The 18,833-nt window shown below is 38.0% G+C and overlaps 1 protein-coding gene across 17 annotated transcripts in view; it reads left to right on the forward strand.

Annotated features, from left to right (window-relative positions):
* EBF1 (EBF transcription factor 1) overlaps window positions 1-18,833 on the forward strand; it is a 405,670-nt gene that overhangs the window by 301,711 nt on the left and 85,126 nt on the right. For 10 of the 17 annotated variants that reach the window (XM_055285450.2, XM_055285451.2, XM_055285448.2 and 7 more), the window contains one exon: window positions 2,282-2,412. In XM_055285450.2, the coding sequence (XP_055141425.1) occupies window positions 2,282-2,412 (131 nt within the window). Of the gene's footprint in view, window positions 1-2,278; window positions 2,413-18,833 lie in introns of all 17 variants that reach the window. The other 7 variants (XM_055285438.2, XM_055285441.2, XM_055285433.2 and 4 more) reach the window with 1 other exon arrangement.

Below are 18,833 nucleotides of genomic sequence, written 5' to 3' on the forward strand. Positions count from 1 at the left end.
CTTTCTTGCCTCTGAGGCACTGACGTATAGCTTTGCTTCTGGAAAATTGCTCACAGTATTTGAAAACATTGCAACTTTCCTTGGGAAGTGTTTGAAAGCACATACACACACATGCATGTACACCCACGTGACTTCTGTATCCTACATATAACAAGTGGAAAAAAGAGCGAAGGGGTCAAGTTCAAAACCAGCAGGTCTTGGCCATGCTATTTTAAGGCCTTTCCTGTAGGAGGGTTTCTCAAAGACACAGAAACACCCATTTCCACCTCCCTTTGTGCAATGATGAGAAAGCCTGCAGGAGACCGTATTTAGCTAAAGAAATATGTGTGTGTGATTAAAAAAAATAAAAATTAACAGAAATTCCACAGCTAAAACTGATAATAAACACCAAGACCATTTTGTGATCTGTGTGGATAATCTCAGGGTCAGCAATTAATGACCCCATTGGATTCCATAGTTTGGCTCAGTCAGGACTCTCAAGACCAATTCAGTTAAAACAATATCCTGTTCTTCTCAGAAGTACTAGGGATATCATAACACTTTTTGTACTCCATTCTAGCAACTAAGTAGACTGAGTTATAAATTTAGAATTGATATTTGGGGACATTAACAAAATGTTTCCAAACTGCATATGTATTTAGAACTTTATGTAGTTGTCAAATATAGTTTATTTCTCTTATAACTTGCTTCAAATCATACATCATATTCTACCACTGGTTTGGGAGTACTTAATCATGCATTTAAACATTTTTTACTTTTAAAGGTCACTTTTGTTTAAGAAAAAGCCCTATGGTTGTGGAACAATGATCACAACCTCTATGTATGTTAAAAAATCAGACAAGAAATGTCAAGTCACGAATCATTTACATCTTCTTGATTAATTATTTTGTTTTTGGGAGAAAGTAGAGGAGAGAAAAGTCATCTGAACTGCCCAGTTTAAGTTGTAAATGCATTGCTATGAGTTCAGCCAACATGAAATGTTTAGTTTGGATATTTCCAAATTTCTCTGTGCAAATTTTTAAGATTAATTTGAATCAAAATCAAACCCATTCTATTTGTTTGTGTGGTGGCACGTGAGCAATGGTCCCACCGGGCTGGACTTAATATTTTCTTTCCTTCTTGCAAAAGTTAAAGCGTGACATTTTGCCAAATTTGACAAAGTCCAAATATTTTTTTGCCAGTTTTTTCCCGTTAAAATTAACTAGTGCTCTCACTGGCTTCAATGCTCGGAAAGTCAGTCTTGGATACTTAATAAACTTTTTATTAAAGATGAGGGTCCCATTTTCTCTCCTTGAACAGTATCTCCCTTTAGGATTTTGCTTTCTTGTTGTTCATAAAAATAATCATGAGAACAGAAGCATGACACTGTAGAGTTAAAAGTCCTCAGTGGCACAAAGGTGCCCTCTGAGAGATATTAAAAACAATCCAACAATTACATTTATGCCCAGCAATTCTGCTGAAAGTATGCCATGCTCATTAAACAAACCACCTCCAGTCTATTTGGAATCACAGTATTTGCAAATTATTTCCCATCTCCAAGGGCCATTTATAATGGAAAGAAAAGAGATATGAAATTTTGAAAAAGTCAGTTCTAGAGTTTTATGCCTGGGAAAGACAGCAAAGCAAAGGTCATGGAAAACTCTGTGGTTGAGCCCTGACTCAGCTATTTGGTTACATAATTCACCCTGAGTGACCTGCATTCTTCGCATCTGTAAAATGGGATCTATGACATTTATTTGAAAAAAAAAATCTTAATGATTTTTAATGAGACATGTTGCAATGTTAGTGTTTCAGACAGAAGGCATGGAGCAAGAATCATTTCCTGCTCTAGTCTCCTCTCTTTCTTAGCTTCCTATTGGATGGTAATGTTTATCTAAAAAAATGTAAGTTTTCTTTTCAGGAGATATATTTAACTATGAAGCAATTCTGTAAGGTTTCCAATATATTCCAGAAAGTCACCCATTTTTAATAAGAAAAAAATCCTTAGCATTTCACAAATTAAAATTTCCGTTGTGTTTTATTTCATAAAGTTTCAGGTTTGATAAAGATTTGGGTAAAATATATGTATTATAATAGAAACGATGAAAAGAATGCTTTTCAAAACTGAAGTTGCACCCTGAAGTTTCAGGTCCTAATGTGGCTAGAAAATACTGAGATCTTGAGGGACTTTCTGTTAGTGAAAAGATAAAAGATTTTTTTTTTCCTTTTTCTCAAGTCTTCATCATTAAAGTTTGGTTCTAACAGCAGACTCCTTCTCTTTTTCATGTGTGTTGAAAAGCAGCTACTCCCTGTATCAAAGCCATCAGCCCGAGTGAAGGATGGACGACGGGAGGCGCGACTGTGATCATCATAGGGGACAATTTCTTTGATGGGTTACAGGTCATATTCGGTACCATGCTGGTCTGGAGTGAGGTAGGTGTTGTCTGAACATTAATATCTAATAGCTTGATCTAGTTGAAGATACTGTCTATACTTGAATTTCTAATAGAATGTGTAGACTTTAGTGGTGCCGCTCTGGGTGGGCCAGCTTCAGTCTACAGAATTTGGGGAAACTAGAAGAGTTGGTTTGGGTTTACCAGGAGGCAACAGTTACTACTGGAATGACTTCCATTCTTTGGCCCATAAGCAATGGGAGAGCTTCTGTTTTGCAGTTTGTCTTCTTGGGCTTGCCATGGTGTGGAGGTCCTATTGTATGTTGGGAATTGAAGAGGAGATGCAAAGTCACAAGATGTATAGAAAAAGCCCATTCAAGTTTTAGCAAGGGTGTAATCTGTGGCTATTTTGTAGAAAGAGTCTACTGTAGTCTGATCTTCAAGGAACTTCATTCAACGGCAGCATAATCCAGGTGTAGGTGGTTCTTGACTTATTCGATGACTATTCATCAGGGAGAGTGATTTGCTGGGAGACGTAGAACCACCAAGGGCTTTTTCTAGCTATAGGAATTTACAGCTCTCAAGCATCTCAGTGTGTGACTGCCACCCCCTGAAAATGACCATGTTCTAATTGTGCAGTGCTATCCAAGCACTGTGATTGTTCTTTTAATCTACCAGTTGACTTTTCTGGCAACCATCAGCATCAGTTCAAGATTACAAAACATGCATCCTGTTATATAGATGCCATGGCAAATCTACCATTGTGTTCTCAGTTCTGAGCCCCAGCTTCTTAGCCAGCATGCTCCGAGCACCCTCTTTTTCACTTCACCAAAGTTTAGAATAAAAACAATGTTAGGCCTACAAGGTACCATAGGGTTCATTCATCCCATTTGCTCTGTAAGCATGTAGTCATCCTAACTTACTGAGACTTACCATATGCTAGGCAATGTGCTAAACCTTAAGATAGATCATCTCACCCTTCTTTCTACACTACGAGGTAGATACTCGTAGCATATTTCTTTTCTTGATAAGGATACTGAGGCTTCGAGACAAATAGTTACATAGTCACAGAGCAGCTGCCCAAAGCCTATAGAATGTAAGTGATTTGTATATGGCCACACAAAGATTTCCATTTCTAGCTGTGCTCCCATGACACTGGTTTAGCCCATCTACATATTTTCTTTGTGTTGTTTTCTCTCTAGAGGGGCCATACAGATGAGCAGAAAGTTAAGGCTATGATACTTGGGTATGTTTGTCTTTCCAGAACAGAGGCTGTTCTTTGTAAGCCTTCTGTGTATGCTGCTTACTGCCAGTAACCCACTCAGGCAAGCCCCTTGCTAGCTCGTGCTGCTGCTGCCTTGGTATTTTCTACTCAGCAAACAAGGGGTATGCATTTGGTCATAGAATCAAAGTTCTCATAAAGCCAAATCAGAGATGAGCTTCCCAGACCACCCAACTAATTGTTAGGCAAGTTGGAACATTCCAGGTATGAAAGGTGGAGTAACTTCCCCTTGCTAAACTGTACTCTATTTTTTGTTGAAACTATTGGGTTGTAAATTAAAAGCATCAAATTCATGGCATGTTTTGCTGCCAGCCTGGTGTCTTCATCCTGCTGGAGACAGCAGTCCTCACGAGGACAGCCTGTCCCAGGTCTTGTGGGCTGTGTCTTCCACCTTTTCCATCTTTCTTTCTGTTGCTTATCTCGGAAGTTGGGAGATGGGAAGAGTAAATATAATACGGACTCCTTGCTTCCTATCATTGCAGTCAAAGTGGAGCTCAAAATTGGCATTTAAAATTACTGACCCTGTGAGAAGGAGGTGGGTTAGTCTGCAGCTTCCTATAAAACCTTGTGCCTTCTTAACCCAAGTGGACTCCGTTGAATATGGAATAAGGACACATCAGGAAATCATTCATTTGCACCTCTGCCTTGCGCTTAATCAAGGTCCCTCTATTTTTTCTCACTTTCCTACTTTCTTGACCTGTTTTGGGAACAGCAAAGGGAGGTTAGCATGTAACTTGGATTTATCCAAATTGCTTTAAAGGATCTGTTTCTATATAACAAAATTGATGAAATTCATAGGAAGGAAAACCCATTAATGCATTACCTTTGTCCTCCTCCCTCCTTTATCCCTCCAGTGCCACTGCCTTGTGTGTGCCAGGAGCCCCTCTTCACTCCGTCCCAGGAGTCAGGGTGGGTCCAACCAGGAGCTGAGAGTGGAGGATGCATGCTCCTTCGTTGTCTGGCCCCTGCTTTCGGACTGCTCTTGGTTGTAGCTATGTCATAAATCAACTGTGACCCTGTCCTGGTGCAAACTGTTTCCCAAAATATTTGTGCAGATCTTCTTTTAAAACAAGCAAATCCAACTGCATTAGCAGTTGGGTACCTGGATGTAGGACTTTAAATTGGGCTGTTATCATCATGATTGTCCTGATGTTCAGAATAATGAGCCTTGTAGAAGTGAGCCTTTTTTTGTAATATTCTAAACTATTTCTATATTTAGGTTTTCATACAGGCTACTTGGCACACACAATTTTCTCTGTCTTTTCATGGAAGGAGAGAATTTGATACTGCCCCAAATAAAGAAATCCATTGTATAAAGGTGAGAATGGAGAAATAGCTCAGACTTGCTAAGGGTTCATCATGTGTAGGCACTTTATAGGTATTACTTTAAGCCTCACAATAGCCTTGTATGCAATATTCCTGTTATTCTAATTTTACATATGAGTGAACTGAGTTTTAGAGAGGTTAAAAAGCTTGCCCAAGGTTACACAGCCAGATAGGACTAGAGATTGGATTTGAACTATACCGTATTTTTTTTATATATAAAGGAAGGAAAAGTCCTAGTTAATAAGAGAGCATATGCAATCTTGAGAGAGGGAAGAATGACAGAAAGAGGAAAGAAAGAAAAAAAACGGAGAGGTTTCATAAGCCAGGTGGTATAGTAGTAGAAAGTAGTAATAGTAATTGTAGTCGTGATGATGGTTGTTTTTAATCAAATAAAATTACATGAGTGCCTTTTATTTTTGTAGAAGCAGAAAAATATTAACCAAGTTTGAGGCCATTTGTCAAGGCTTGCATTGTACAGAATCAGAATTTGATCAGAAGACATCTAAGAAAAAGCTACAGAAAATGCAGAGTATGACTAATATTAGCTAACATTCATTCATTGAGCACTTAGTTCCTGCCAGGCAATATGATAAGTGTTTGTTAGCGCCCTTGTGGGATTCTCACCACTGTGTATGATGTTGTTTTTATTTTACCGATGAGGAAATTGAAGCTTGGGGAAGTTAAGTAAGTGGTTCAGTTACCAAGTGGTAGAGAGACGAGACTTGAACCCAAGCAGTCCAACCCCAGGGCTTACCTTCTTAACCTTCCATAATTTAGCCTATGCCACCATTTTTATAGTAGGGTGTTATCAGATCAGGGTGATAGGCTCACATTGCCATGAGGTCTTGTGCTGGGGGTGCCTTAACAGTTGCTGTTACCTTCCAAGGTCAGGTAGAATTGGCATGTACAGACTCAGAGGTAAGAGGGCTTCCCTTCATCTTCCAGTTGTATGTTTGTGATCGGCGCCACTGGATTCTAGGTAGAATTTATCTTTATGAAGTAAAGGATACATGCCTGTGCTAGGGCAAGACAGTTCGCCTGTTTAGCCTCATCTCTAGAGCTGGATCCCTGTCCATCCAAAGTCTTTGCCCCAGACCACATGATCTTGAGGTTTATGCCATCTCTAAGATCCAGGCCTTCTAATTTTTAGTAGACTTTTATCACTTCTGCATTTCCTTACTGTATACCCAACACACCCAGGAAGCAGGCTGGCGGGCTAGGACAAGTAGATAACATTTCAGATTAGCAGCTAATGCCATTATTTAGTCTTTTTTTTTAGCTAAAGAATTTTTTAGAGAGCCAGAGAAAATCAGGCTGGCTTAATTGACTCTAATCTGTGCTCTTTCCCTACCAACCCAATCTTCTGCCAATGAGTAGTTCAGTTTAGCTCATGGATCGCCCCCTGAGGGGTGGGAAGAAGAAAGGGGCACTTTATTGCTCCTAACTCAGCTCTGCCTTCTGCGAGCTCCCAAGTTCACATGGCTTTCTTGTGAATTTGATTTGCCCCCTTCCTCTTTCTTTATTGTTTCTTGCGCTTTCTCCCCTCCCTCTTTTTAGAAAGTAAATTATTTTACCCTTATTCTTGTGCTCTTGCCCTGTCCTACCCTAAAAGTCTTTCAAAAAAATTGTTTTAGTATTTTATATACAAATCTAGGAAAACTAGCAGGGTTGATGTGTGATAATGTTTAATGTGGGGTGAGATTTTTTCTTGACCAGAGCCGCACTCGGTTGTTTTGCTTTTCTACCAACATGTGATTTGGAGCAGGGAGGGGCTCCTGCTTCTGGTTTGCAGAACTAATTGTTATTTTAATATCTCCTCCGAATTCTTCCAATTTCTAAACAGTGAGCACTGGTTGGCTTGCCTGCTGGGTGTCTAGCACTGGGATAGGTATCATGGGTAATTAAAGTTGGGCTTTGTGGGATCTGGTGTTTTATTTGGAAAGACAACTTGCTTCCATGAAGCAAATTAGAGTTACATAATATATTTATATAATCTAGTATTAAATTGGTAGTTTACAATTCACGCTAAGTTCTGGAAGGCAGTGAGAGTGGTGTAGTCAGAAGTAGATTGTTTGAATGACCAATCAAGTTCCTCTTATGTATGGATGTAGCTCTGTGCTAGGTACGTTAGGCTCTCATGACCCTTTTATTTTATCACAGAATTTATACAACTTAGAGTATTTAAGCTGTCAATTAAAAAAAAAAGTACAATGGTGGGTTTGGTGGGGAGCAGAGAATAATATTCCAGGCAAGGGTTGAGATTGCATGGGGTAGCAGTGGATAAGGAACCAATTGAGAGACTTGGGTATTGATTGTCCTTCCATTGCCCAATCAGAGGATATAGATTTAGTCATTGTTGGTCGCTGGACCTCAGTTTCTCATCTGAAAATGAAGGGCTTAGTCTATATCCTCTTTGAAAGCAGTGCTACAATTCTAGCAATTCTTTTTTTTTTTTTTTTTGAGACGGAGTCTTGCTCTGTTGCTCAGGCTGGAGTGCAGTGGCATGGTCTCACCCCACTGCAACCTCCACTTCCCAGGTTCAAGCGATTCTCCTGCCTCAGCCTCCCAAGTAGCTGGGACTACAGGCACGTGCCACCACACCCGGCTAATCTTTGTATTTTTAGTAGAGACGGGCTTTTGCCATGTTGGCCAGGCTGGTCTCAAACTCCTGACATTGTGATCCACCCGCCTCGGCCTCCCGAAGTGCTGGGATTACAGGCATGAGCGACCGCACCCAGCCTAGTGATTCCTTTTAGAGTTTGTTCCCCTGAGAATCCCCCCACAGTCAGAAGGGGACAGTGGTGGCAGGTGGAAACTGCTCCTTTTCTTCCACTGTTGTTCTTCTGTTTCAGAGCACACTTGCAATACACAGATGTGATGTTTATTTGCAAAAGGATTCTTTGAACTTCATCAAAACAATTTAATTGGCCACAAAACTGGATCTCCCTATTGATAGGTCTTTAGTCAATATTTTTACTCTCTATGCTTCAGATTCTGGTATCTGATATAAATCTGAGACTTACGCCACAGTGTTGGCCTAATTCGTCTTCTAGATAATGCTATGGAAGACTAGTTCTTCAGGATATTAATAGATACCCATTGGGAGATGAGAAAGGGAGATTTTTCCTGGTAAGTTTGGGAAATGTTGAGTCAAACAAATTCTACTGGTCGTTCTTCTAGGGCTTTGCACAATGTTTGAGGTACTAGCGTGCACTGCAAATACTTAGATACAGTATTCAGCATGTCCCAAACTTTTGTGAAGGCAGAACTCTTTTTTTTTTTTTTTTTTCCCCAAGGATCACCTTACGGGGAGATATATTGGTGATGGCTGAAGTGCATTTTGATTTCATGCTAATGGAGCCAAGTCATGAAATTCAATCACGAAGTGGTTGGACTGGGATAGATGTGAGAAAACCATCTGAAATATTTGCAGAATATCATTCAGATTAGACTAGGAATGTTTAGAGCCATTATTCTTCAATGCTGCAAAGCTTTGAACAAAATTTCCCTCATATTTTGCATCTGGTTTTAGTTAGTACACACTTGGCATTAGATGCTATATGATTTTGTAGGGCAGCTATATTTAAAGATTGCCAGTACCACTTAGCTCAGATGGGAGAAGCCAAAGTTTCCTTGTATATGAAGCAATTAGTCTCACACAGGTTCTCCTCGTTGTCTTTATCCGGAGGCATGCTTTCTTCAGCTACATCCCCAGACATAGGGAATGAAGTCAAAAGAAACCTCTGGGGGAGACCTGTGGAGTGAATATAGTTGGGTAAATGGTGGTTTAGGGGCTGAGAAGCAATTTTGCCACTTAAATCAAAAAATTGGAAAACCAAGTGGTAAATGCAGTCTTTGATTTCTTTCTTTCTTCCTATCTATCTCTACTTTCCATTCTCCTTTGTACACATAGCTCAGAGGAATGATTGTCAATAAACAAGAGGATTGGCTTCTCTATGATATTCAAGAGTGGATGACTAAGATGCATACATGTATTCCACCGGAAGTTTCCCAGGCCTTTTTGCCCGGCCTTGACTCTTACTGAACCACATGTAGAGTCACCACATTTTAAGGGCCTTGAGAAACCATTTTTCAGTCAAGTATAGTTTCTTATTTTGTGAGGAAAAAGAGACTTCACAGTGTTGGGGTGGCTTGTCCTGGGAGCATATTATCTACTTAATGCTGGGCTCAGAGCCCAGTTCTCTTGACATCCAGCTTCACCCCCATTCAGCTTTTGGTTATACCAGATTTTCTCATGAAATTTCCATGGGCTTTTAACATGCTTCCAGAAATTTACCAAACCTTCCTAAATTTTATACATAATTGCCCTAGCACTCTAAAGGCTTATCTATACCATGTTTTATGTGAGATACAGCTCCACTAAAATAAAAAAGAAAATTAAGATGGAGAAAGACATTATGTCAAATATTACCTCTTTCAAAATGTCATGATAGAAATGTAATACAGTGTAAATAGTTGTGTCCATTTATTTTACATATATTGAGGCTTACATGTATAAATTTAATTCAAAGTTGATTGAATGCGTGGATTTAAAATAACTCATAGTTGCCTATTTTTTTCTAAATATGTTTCATGTCCTATATTTAACCTTTGCTTATTGACCATCTATTATATAGAAGTTGCTTTATGCAAAATTATAAATGTTATTTGTTAAAAAATTTAAAAGCAGTCTGGATTAGTTGCATTAAACTTTGAATATGACTTTGAAGAACAACTTTCAAGCCCAAGTAATTTTATGAGAAATCATTTCTAAATGAGCCAGCATATTAAAAAAACAGATAAAAATGGTCTAATGGCCTTTTTAATATAGTTTCATAGTTACAACCATGCTCACTTTATTCCTAAGATGCCTTAGTCTATATTTTTATTTTTGATGACTGAGACACTTGAAATCTATTTTCTATGTTGATAATTATGAAATAGTTAAAAAGGACTTTAAGATGACATTTTCAGCTCATTATTTACAGTGTGTTCAGGAGGTACATGTGTCTGTAACTTGAAAATAGGAACCACAGAAGTGTGATGAATTTCTAATTTTTATATGAATCAATGACAGAATTCACACCTGGCTGCGGTCATGTGACTTTTGTGAAGGAAATGAATATTTATGGATATTTAGATAGTGCTGTATTCCTTTCCTGCTGATTGCTGATCGCTGGGATGGCTCCCTGATACCCTGAACTAAATAAAGCCTTCTACCGTATACAACTTTTACTGGCTTTCTCTTTTCTAAAGCCACAACTTTTTAGTTTGAGATTCAAGCACACCACCTTGACTCCAACCTTTCTTTTCAACATCCTCAACCAACATTCATTTTAATTTATATTCTGTTCCATTGACTTGTTAGCTGCTCCTTGTACCTGCGGTAATTTTTCTCCCTGTCTTGCTGGTGCCATTGCTCCCCATGGGATCCCTTTCCCGCCTTTCTGTGCCCATATCCCTCTGCCCTTTAAGATCCTATAAAATACCACCTTTTTCTCTGAAATCTTCCCATATGACTCCAGGTATAGAATATTTTCTCTTCTGTCTAAATTCTTATGTTGCCTTATTTCTACCATACTGTGTTCCTTATACCTTTCCATCTTTAATTATCCTGATTTAAGGGCATTCCCTCTTCCTTGAAGGCAGGATCCAGGATAAATTCAGCTTAATCTTCTGTGATGCCCAGCACAGAGCTTTGCACATCTGAGGCGTTAGTGAAAATTTGTTGAATGACACTATTTCCCCATTCATTCATTCATTCATTCATTCAAACAAATGCTCCCTAATAGCAACTGTTGTAGTTGACAATGCTTGAAAGTGTCAGTACTAGACAGATTGTGGTCCAGGTTTTGCTAATGCATGTATAGGTAGGTAGTTTATATTTAGATATAATTGTTGTGTAATAAGTATGCACATAAATGTCTTAATGTAAATCTATTGGTGATGGTGAAGATTGAGTAGTAATAGAAGTAACACGTGTTGACTGATTGACACAAGTGATGCCTTTCCCTACACTTGTTACAGGAATTGTGTCAATTAATCCTTGTAATAAACTATCAGATAACAAGTCCCATCCTACTCTCTCCCCCTTTCCCCAATAAGGAAACTGAAGGTCATAGAGGTTGAGTGACTTTCCAAAGTTCCCACAGCTGATTATTGACAAAGCTTGGATTTGAATCAAAGTCTACCTGACTCCATAGCCATCTCTTAACTATCTAATATGAATGTAATAAAACTTATTTATCCAGAGATGTGTTATAATAATCTCAACTCTCTAAAATTCAGCATGAAACCAGAAGCAAGCCAAAAAAGTAAATAAAATAAAAAGCTTTGGGTTAATGAGAACAATACTTCTTAACAAACTATGTTATCTGTTTTCCTAGGTCACAGCAAATTAGAAGGCCCAAACTAGAGGCAGATCATGTGTGGAGGCAGGCTATTGGATACAGGCTCAGTGACAGCTGATGGCCTGATGTCTAGGGAAGAAATGGAAAACCTAAAAAGCAGACACAGAACTTTATTACTATGCAGCTCGTTAATGACGGTGGCCCCGAGTAATCAAAAAAGAGCTGGCAATTATATTTAGTATATTCTGTTTAAAACAGCAAGATATGTATAATGCAACCTTGAAAGACTTTCAGCAGAAGAAGTTGTACAGCCACATTATTAAAAGGGGTTTGGCTTCAGTTTTTTGTAGTGCTTACTTTTATTACAACTCTGAGTTCCATTACTGGTTGTATGTGCTAGTATAAATGTATACCATATCTAGATATGACCAACACCACAAAAAATGTTAGAATGAGTCTCTGTATCATAAAGCTTTGACATCTTTTTTGTTTTTAAGCTTGGAGAGACTCTACAAGTCTTTTGGTGAAAGGTGAATTTATTCCCTGACTACTTAATCTATCAGTCTTTTGGCTTTTATATTTTTCTTTACTAATTCCATAGGCAAAGATCCTGCCTTGTGAATTGCCAATGTTGATAACAAGCATTCATCCCCTTCCATAAATGCATTCTGATTTCCTTTTCCTTTTATATTTTAATTTTCAAACAAACAAGCAAGGAACATAGGACACTGAGCCAGGCCTGAGTAGGGAATGATGTTCCTTCTTGACTGAATTTAGAAAAACAAGCCTTGAGAAAGAGCTCATTGTGCAGCCTCAAACCACAGGGGCTGGCGTTGCTGGTGTCTGATGCTCTCCTTCTGGAATACCCTGGGCCTCAGGAACTCACCCTTGCTTTTCCAGCTCCCAGATGGTCAGGATGGGATCCAGTCTTTAATGGGGCCCAACTGGCACAAGATCTACATCCTGGGAAGAGAGCTGGAGAAAGTTTATTTAAAAAATAAATTACAAAATAAATAAATAAATAACCCACAAAACCAGAGGTAGTGGAAGCATAATGTATTTACTTCAGTCTTTTTTCTCCCAAATCTGTTATTTTGAAAGATGATCTTGTTGCCATTTTGTTTTGTATAATTAACTGCATTGATTTCAGGACCTGGTTACATTCCTGGTCAGAAGAACTGGGCAGTATATTTCTGTGAATGCTTAATGACGATACCAGGAAGTTTGTGGTGGCAAAGTAAAAAGTTTTTTTGTTGTTGTTGTTTGGGAATTTTTTAGTAAAAAGAATTCAGAATGGAGTGGTGTTGATTATTTTCTTTTTGTAGATTCATAAGAAAATTTAGTGAATCTTTATCTTAATTATTAATGGTGACTAATGGCATCACAATATTTATTCATTCAATGTTCAACAAGTATTTATTGAGTGCCTACTAGTTCCAGGGCCTTGTTAAACACTGGGAACATAGCAAAAACAAAGAAGGCCAAGATCATATCCTTATGGAGCTGATATTCTACTTACGGAGACACGGACAATGAATAGGAAAGCACATCTACATCTCTCTACTATCCACCTGAGTCTATGTCGATATCTATGTTGAGAGACATTTCAGTGATAGGTAACAAGACTGACTACTCAAAAGCTAGATTTTAAGTCCCCCATTTAACTCAATTCCTGAGACTTTAATTTCAAAAGTCTCCTTTGACATTCATACATAAAGTTTATCATCTTTAAGGATTCACGTGACTCAGCATAATTTGGTAAACATCGGTTTAAAGTTATTTTCTTGAAAGGACAAAAGGAAACCAGAATGTTTGTGAAACAGTAAATGCCTCCTCTGGCTTTTTCTCACGTTCCCTGAGAAATCATACACTGCTTTTGAGACAGCAATTCTTGGGAATGAAAGAATCTGTGTTATGAAACCCAGAGAACTCTGACTAGGGAACAAACCAAAACACACCAAGGAACTCAGAAGAAGAGCTGGCATCCCCTGATTTATGTGGTAGCCACTTCAGGGAAATAGAGATATAATATGGAGGTTCAGCCAGCACAGTCGCCAAGAATATATGCTTTTCATATTTCAGCTTCCTTTAGGAACTCCTGAAAATAATATATTTTAAATGCCATGTCTAACTCCAAAAAGATGCATGTTTCAGAGTGGTGGAGGGAAAACAAGTTTGCCTGTTTGGTCCCTAACACCTTGGTATCTCTTTAAAAATCCATAGTTTGATTTGGTTCTAGAGCTTTAATTATGCTTTTATGTTACAGTTTTCTTATTTAAGTGTCTGCTTCTTGTCTATCACTCAGTACCCCCTGCCTATCTCAAAAGAGATGGATATTATTATCCTAACTGAGGAGAAGGGAGAATGCTGTGAGAATTATTAATACATAAATTAAAAATTAATCTGGAAAGTGCTTTAGGGTCCCCAGAGAAGCTCTACTCAAACATAAAGCATATATAATATTATTATCAGCACCTCCACAGAGAAGATAGGAGCTGGTGCAATATAAGATTAGTAAACTGAGGCACAGAGGGTGTCAATGCGTGAATGGGCTAGCATGACCCTTCAATGGGTAACATCTAAAAACCACCTTGCCAGTGCCCACTTTAGGCTTTTTCTAGCCACAAATGCTCATTATTTTTCCAGAGAAGAAACATTTCCTTCCTTTTATCCCTTCTCTTTGAGTCTTTGCTTGTTTTGGACTTTTTTTCTTTACTTTTAAGTGTTGAAGTTGATTAAGGTTAAAATATTAGCTCCTAAACCTAGTAATGAGAAATCACTGGTGTGCTTTCTAGTAACCCCAGTTATTTTTTGGCTTTGTGGCTTGGAACTTCAAATTGCATTTATTTTACCTACTCCTACTGGTTGGAAAACATGGATAAAGACTTATCTTGGAATTGCTTTTTTGTTTTCCTGGGGAATCATTCTCAGCTTGCCTTTCACCAGTGAGGAAAGTTGTTTTGAGTGGCCCCTATGTTCCCAGTTCATTTCAAGGTATGGGAAAAGCTGAGGATACAATCCATGCTTTCAAAGGCAGAGGTCAGATGCAAAGTACATGTACCAGGAATTATGGAAAAACAATAAACAGTCATATGAAGAGATAGTCATGGCTGTATAATGATGGTCATTAGTCAGGCCGACTGGCCACTTCCAGTTGGTTTCTTGATCATATTTCTTAACTTTCCTGAAACTTATTTTTCTCATCTATGAACCAGCTAATAATCATACCTACCCCATAATACTACAGGATGTAAATCACTGAAAGAGTTTAACATAGCACTTGACACATGGGAAAAAGACAACAAAAGGTCATTATAGTTGAAGTCATTAGCAGGGTCATTACCATCATCAATTTAGTGAGAACTAGAACAATACAGATAATAAAAGCTGTGGAATTCTACAACATGCTTCTACTCATGTTTTTAAACACTAGGTACTCTCATTTACCTACCATGTGGGCCATACTTTTGATATGATGGGAGGCTGTCTAAAACCCATGTAGAAGCTTGTCCTCTTCCCTGCCTCTCTTCTGGGCTTCCAGACTTTGCAGGCTGCCTCTTTGGAGTTCTACGTGCACAGCTGCATGATCTACCATGCATTCTCTCTCCTGATTTCAGCTCTTCTGTCAAGGAGAGGCCCCATTCAACCACCTTCATGTCTGGCTCCATCTCTGTCATGGCCACAGCAGCTTTACTTTGTACCCAGAGGCCTCAGTGGGCATATCTCACCCGGCTAACCCCCACAGGATTCTTCAGGTTCTGTGGTCTGAGTCTGGAGAAGAGAAAATGCTCACACAGGCAGCTTAGAGGGAGCAGAAGTGTTGCTGCCGGCAGGTCCCTGGCATGCTGACAGCCTCACCTGGAGGCCTGCAGAGATTATGTGTGTTTCATCTTAATGCCACATGGAAAAATTCTTTTTTTCTGAATATAGTATTAATGCATTTTTATTGTTGAGCAATTGGAGAATTCAGAGAGGCATACAGAAGAAAGTAAAATTACCCATACCTCTACCATCTAGAGGTAACTTCCATTAACATTTTGATGTTTTTCCTTTCTTCTGTGCAAATACCCATCTAATTCTTATATAATCACATGTAATACATATTGCTCCAAACTGATGTTATTCTACTTTTTAAATAACATTTTTCTCATAATAAAAATAATGACTTTATATGTACAAATAGGTTTATTCCATAATTATTTACATGATCCAGTGCAAGTTTGGGGAATTTACACACACAGAAATACATACACATAGGAGGAAGAGGCAGACAGAGAAGACAAATCACATCGAATGTTATCACTCCAGAAATAAACACTCTTACCATTTAGCAAAGATCTTTTGTGGCATACTTTTTAAGTATTAATTTTTAAACCTTTTTTTCATTTCATTTTATCATTTCTCACTGGAGTTACAAACATTTAGACATCCTTTTCTTTTTTACCACTTACATGATATACAAGCTCATGCTCATATTGAGATCTGAGTGCTGAGCTAGTCAGATAACTAATATTAAAAGCAACTTAGGTAGAAAACGAGAGTTGAGTATTATCAGGTTAAGAACAGTAGACTCACCTGGACTCATGGATAATGATTACGATACCCAGTGGAGTCAATGATTTAGTAGAATTCTGGCCTAAGTTATGTAAATATTTATTCCAGAAATATTTTGAAAATATTCTGTATGTAAATCATTAACTACTTAATTTGTTTATTTTATTTTATTTTATTTTATTTTATTTTATTTTATTTTATTTTATTTTATTTTATTTTATTATTTTTTCTGAGACAGTCTTGCTCTGTTGCCCAGGCTGGACAGCAGTGGCACAATCACGACTCACTGCAACCTCGACTTCCTGGGCTCAAGCAATCCTCCCACTTCAGCCTCCCAAGTAGCTGGGACTACAGGCGCATGCTGCCATGCCTGGCTAATTAAAATTTTTTTTTGTAGAGGCAGGGTCTCACTTTGTTTCTCAGGCTGGTCTCAAATTCCTAGGCTCAAGTGATCCTCGTGCCTCAGGCTCCCAAAGTGTTGAGATTACAGATGTGAGCCACCACACCAGACCAAGTTAACTACTTTAGAGGTTGCAAATGTGAATTAGACTGTGTTCCTGATCTCAGGAAATATCTAATGAGAGAAAGATGTATAGGACAGTATTTATGGCACAAAGCAAAATAGGCTGCTAAGTATTATAGTATCAATATCATAATAGTATAAATTCCTCAAAAATGCGGCAACTTTCACCCTTAAGATCAGGTAAAACTTACTGGAAGAGGGAGCATATGATTGGGGTCTTTAAGAACAAGTAGAATGTCAGTAGAAGAATGTTTAGGAAAGAATGGCATGGAGAAAGCAAAACTGTGGGGCAAGGGGATGGTGTTTTCATGTATCCACATGCCCTTTACTCCATAATGTGGTAAAGCAAAGTGGGAAGTGTGCCTAGGAAGGGAAATTGGCCATCAGGCCTTGGTGAACCCTAAATATTATTCTGTTAAGGAGTTTGAACTATGTAATAGGCAAAGGGGGCAGCTGAGGGTTTGGTTTGAGGCAGGGCATAATATGATGAGATTGTATTTGAAGAAGATAATTACGGTGGAAAAAGTAGAAGTAGAGGGAGACCATTTAGAAGGCAGTTTTTCCTACTATTGTAATAGTGTAAGAAACAGTGACAGCCTGAACAGGAGAAAGAGAAGACGCAGAGAAGAGCCAGTGGGGCCCAGTTTGGGGCAGAATCAATATGACTGAAGAAAAATAAAGGAAGAAAAAGAAATAATGGTAACCTCAAGTTTTCTGTTTTGGGTTAATTCAAAGGCTAACATTCCTTTAACTGAGACAGGAGACACAGGAACAAGAAATATATTTAGAGGTAGTAAGATGATAAATTTAGCTTGGGTTATGTTGAGATTGAGATGGCAAGAAGACTTATTTGGGGAGATTCTGTTACTCTGTTGCTAATAAAAGTTTGATGCTTGGCCAAAGAGATCAAGTCTACAGGTGTAGATTTGGAAATCAGTTTAGCTGAGGTGGCTGAGCTAATGGGTGAAATCAAGAAGTGCTAGGCAAATAGAGAAAAAAAGAGAGGACAAAACTTGTGAAATTTCTACAATTAACAAGTTGACAGAAAAGAGCAAATGAAAACCAAAATAATCAGGAATCAATGAATAAGAGAAGATCTCTGGAAAATACTTCTTTACAGGTATAAGAGATTGGTTTTCATCCAAGTGTTTCAAATAATATTAACTTGCCTGACCATCAGCTTTTCCCATCTGAAGTACATAAACCACAAACATGATTTTAAAAAATTAGTGAACATGAAAGTGCTTTGGTAAACCATCAGACACTTTGCAAGTCTTACGTCTTATGATTATTGTCACATAAGAAAATGGAGAGTTCCAAGGAAGGGAAAGAGTAGTGTCAGATGCTACAGAGTTTCAAAAGAATATTTATTTCTAGCCCAAATTGTTTGGCTTGTAATTTAAGGAAGTTAAGTCAAAGAATGAATCTGTTCTCTAATCACTTAGAACAGTATTTACCAAAGTAATGGGGCATAGACCCTTGGTAGTACAAGAGACATTTTTAGATTTGACACAGACATGAAATAGAACTGAATGACACTGTGAGAAAGTTAGTCTCCTTTTGGTTTCTCTTTTAATCAATCCTTTTGTTTCTCTTTTAATCTTTGTTTTATTCCATAATTATGATTTTTATTAAAGGGATAAAGTCTCAGGGCAAAGAAGTCTTTAACATTTAACACTAGCTAATCACCCTTTTCAATAAATTCCTTCAGGTTGTCAACAATATCTAGCTAGAATTTATATTAACTTCAAGATTACTATCTACAATACCTTCTTATTTTGCAGTTGATACCAGTTTTCCAATTATGGTAGTGACATAAAGTTTTCTTTTCAAATAAGTTTTTTAAATAAAAAGATAATCACTTTTTAAATTATTAAGTATGTAATTATATAGGTGGTATATAGATATGACAAAACTAAGAAAGTGATATTTGAATGATGAAAGTTTGAAAAATTTAGACTAGCCCTCCCTCCTTCTGTTGTTTTGAGTGGCTGCCTTGGGTTCAGCCAGGCTGGAACAACGTGTGAAATTTATTTTTGATTTGTGGGTCTGGAGTTCTACACCCTAGATCTAGACCCTGTCCCTCCTCTAGGGTGTTGGGTCAATTTTCAGAGCCACCAGACATTTCTAGATTTTTGTGTCCTTAACTGTCAAAATAAGAAGATTAGCTTTAAACTATCACTAACATTCCTTCCAGCAATAAATTCTACAGTTCTTTGAGTGATTAGTAAATAAGCCTGTGCTTTCAAATTGATCAAAGTTAGCTAAAATGTTTTTCCTCCATAAGCATCAATATCATGTGTCAATGCTAGAGATTCTTCCCAGACTAATATTCACAGCTAGGAAAACATCAACAAATTTATTCTCTAATTATGATTCAGATCCTACCTCATCTGTGAAGGATTGTTGTTTAGACGGAATCTCTG

The sequence above is a fragment of the Symphalangus syndactylus genome, chromosome 7 (assembly GCF_028878055.3).
Source record: "Symphalangus syndactylus isolate Jambi chromosome 7, NHGRI_mSymSyn1-v2.1_pri, whole genome shotgun sequence".
In the NCBI taxonomy this organism is placed as follows: domain Eukaryota; kingdom Metazoa; phylum Chordata; class Mammalia; order Primates; family Hylobatidae; genus Symphalangus; species Symphalangus syndactylus.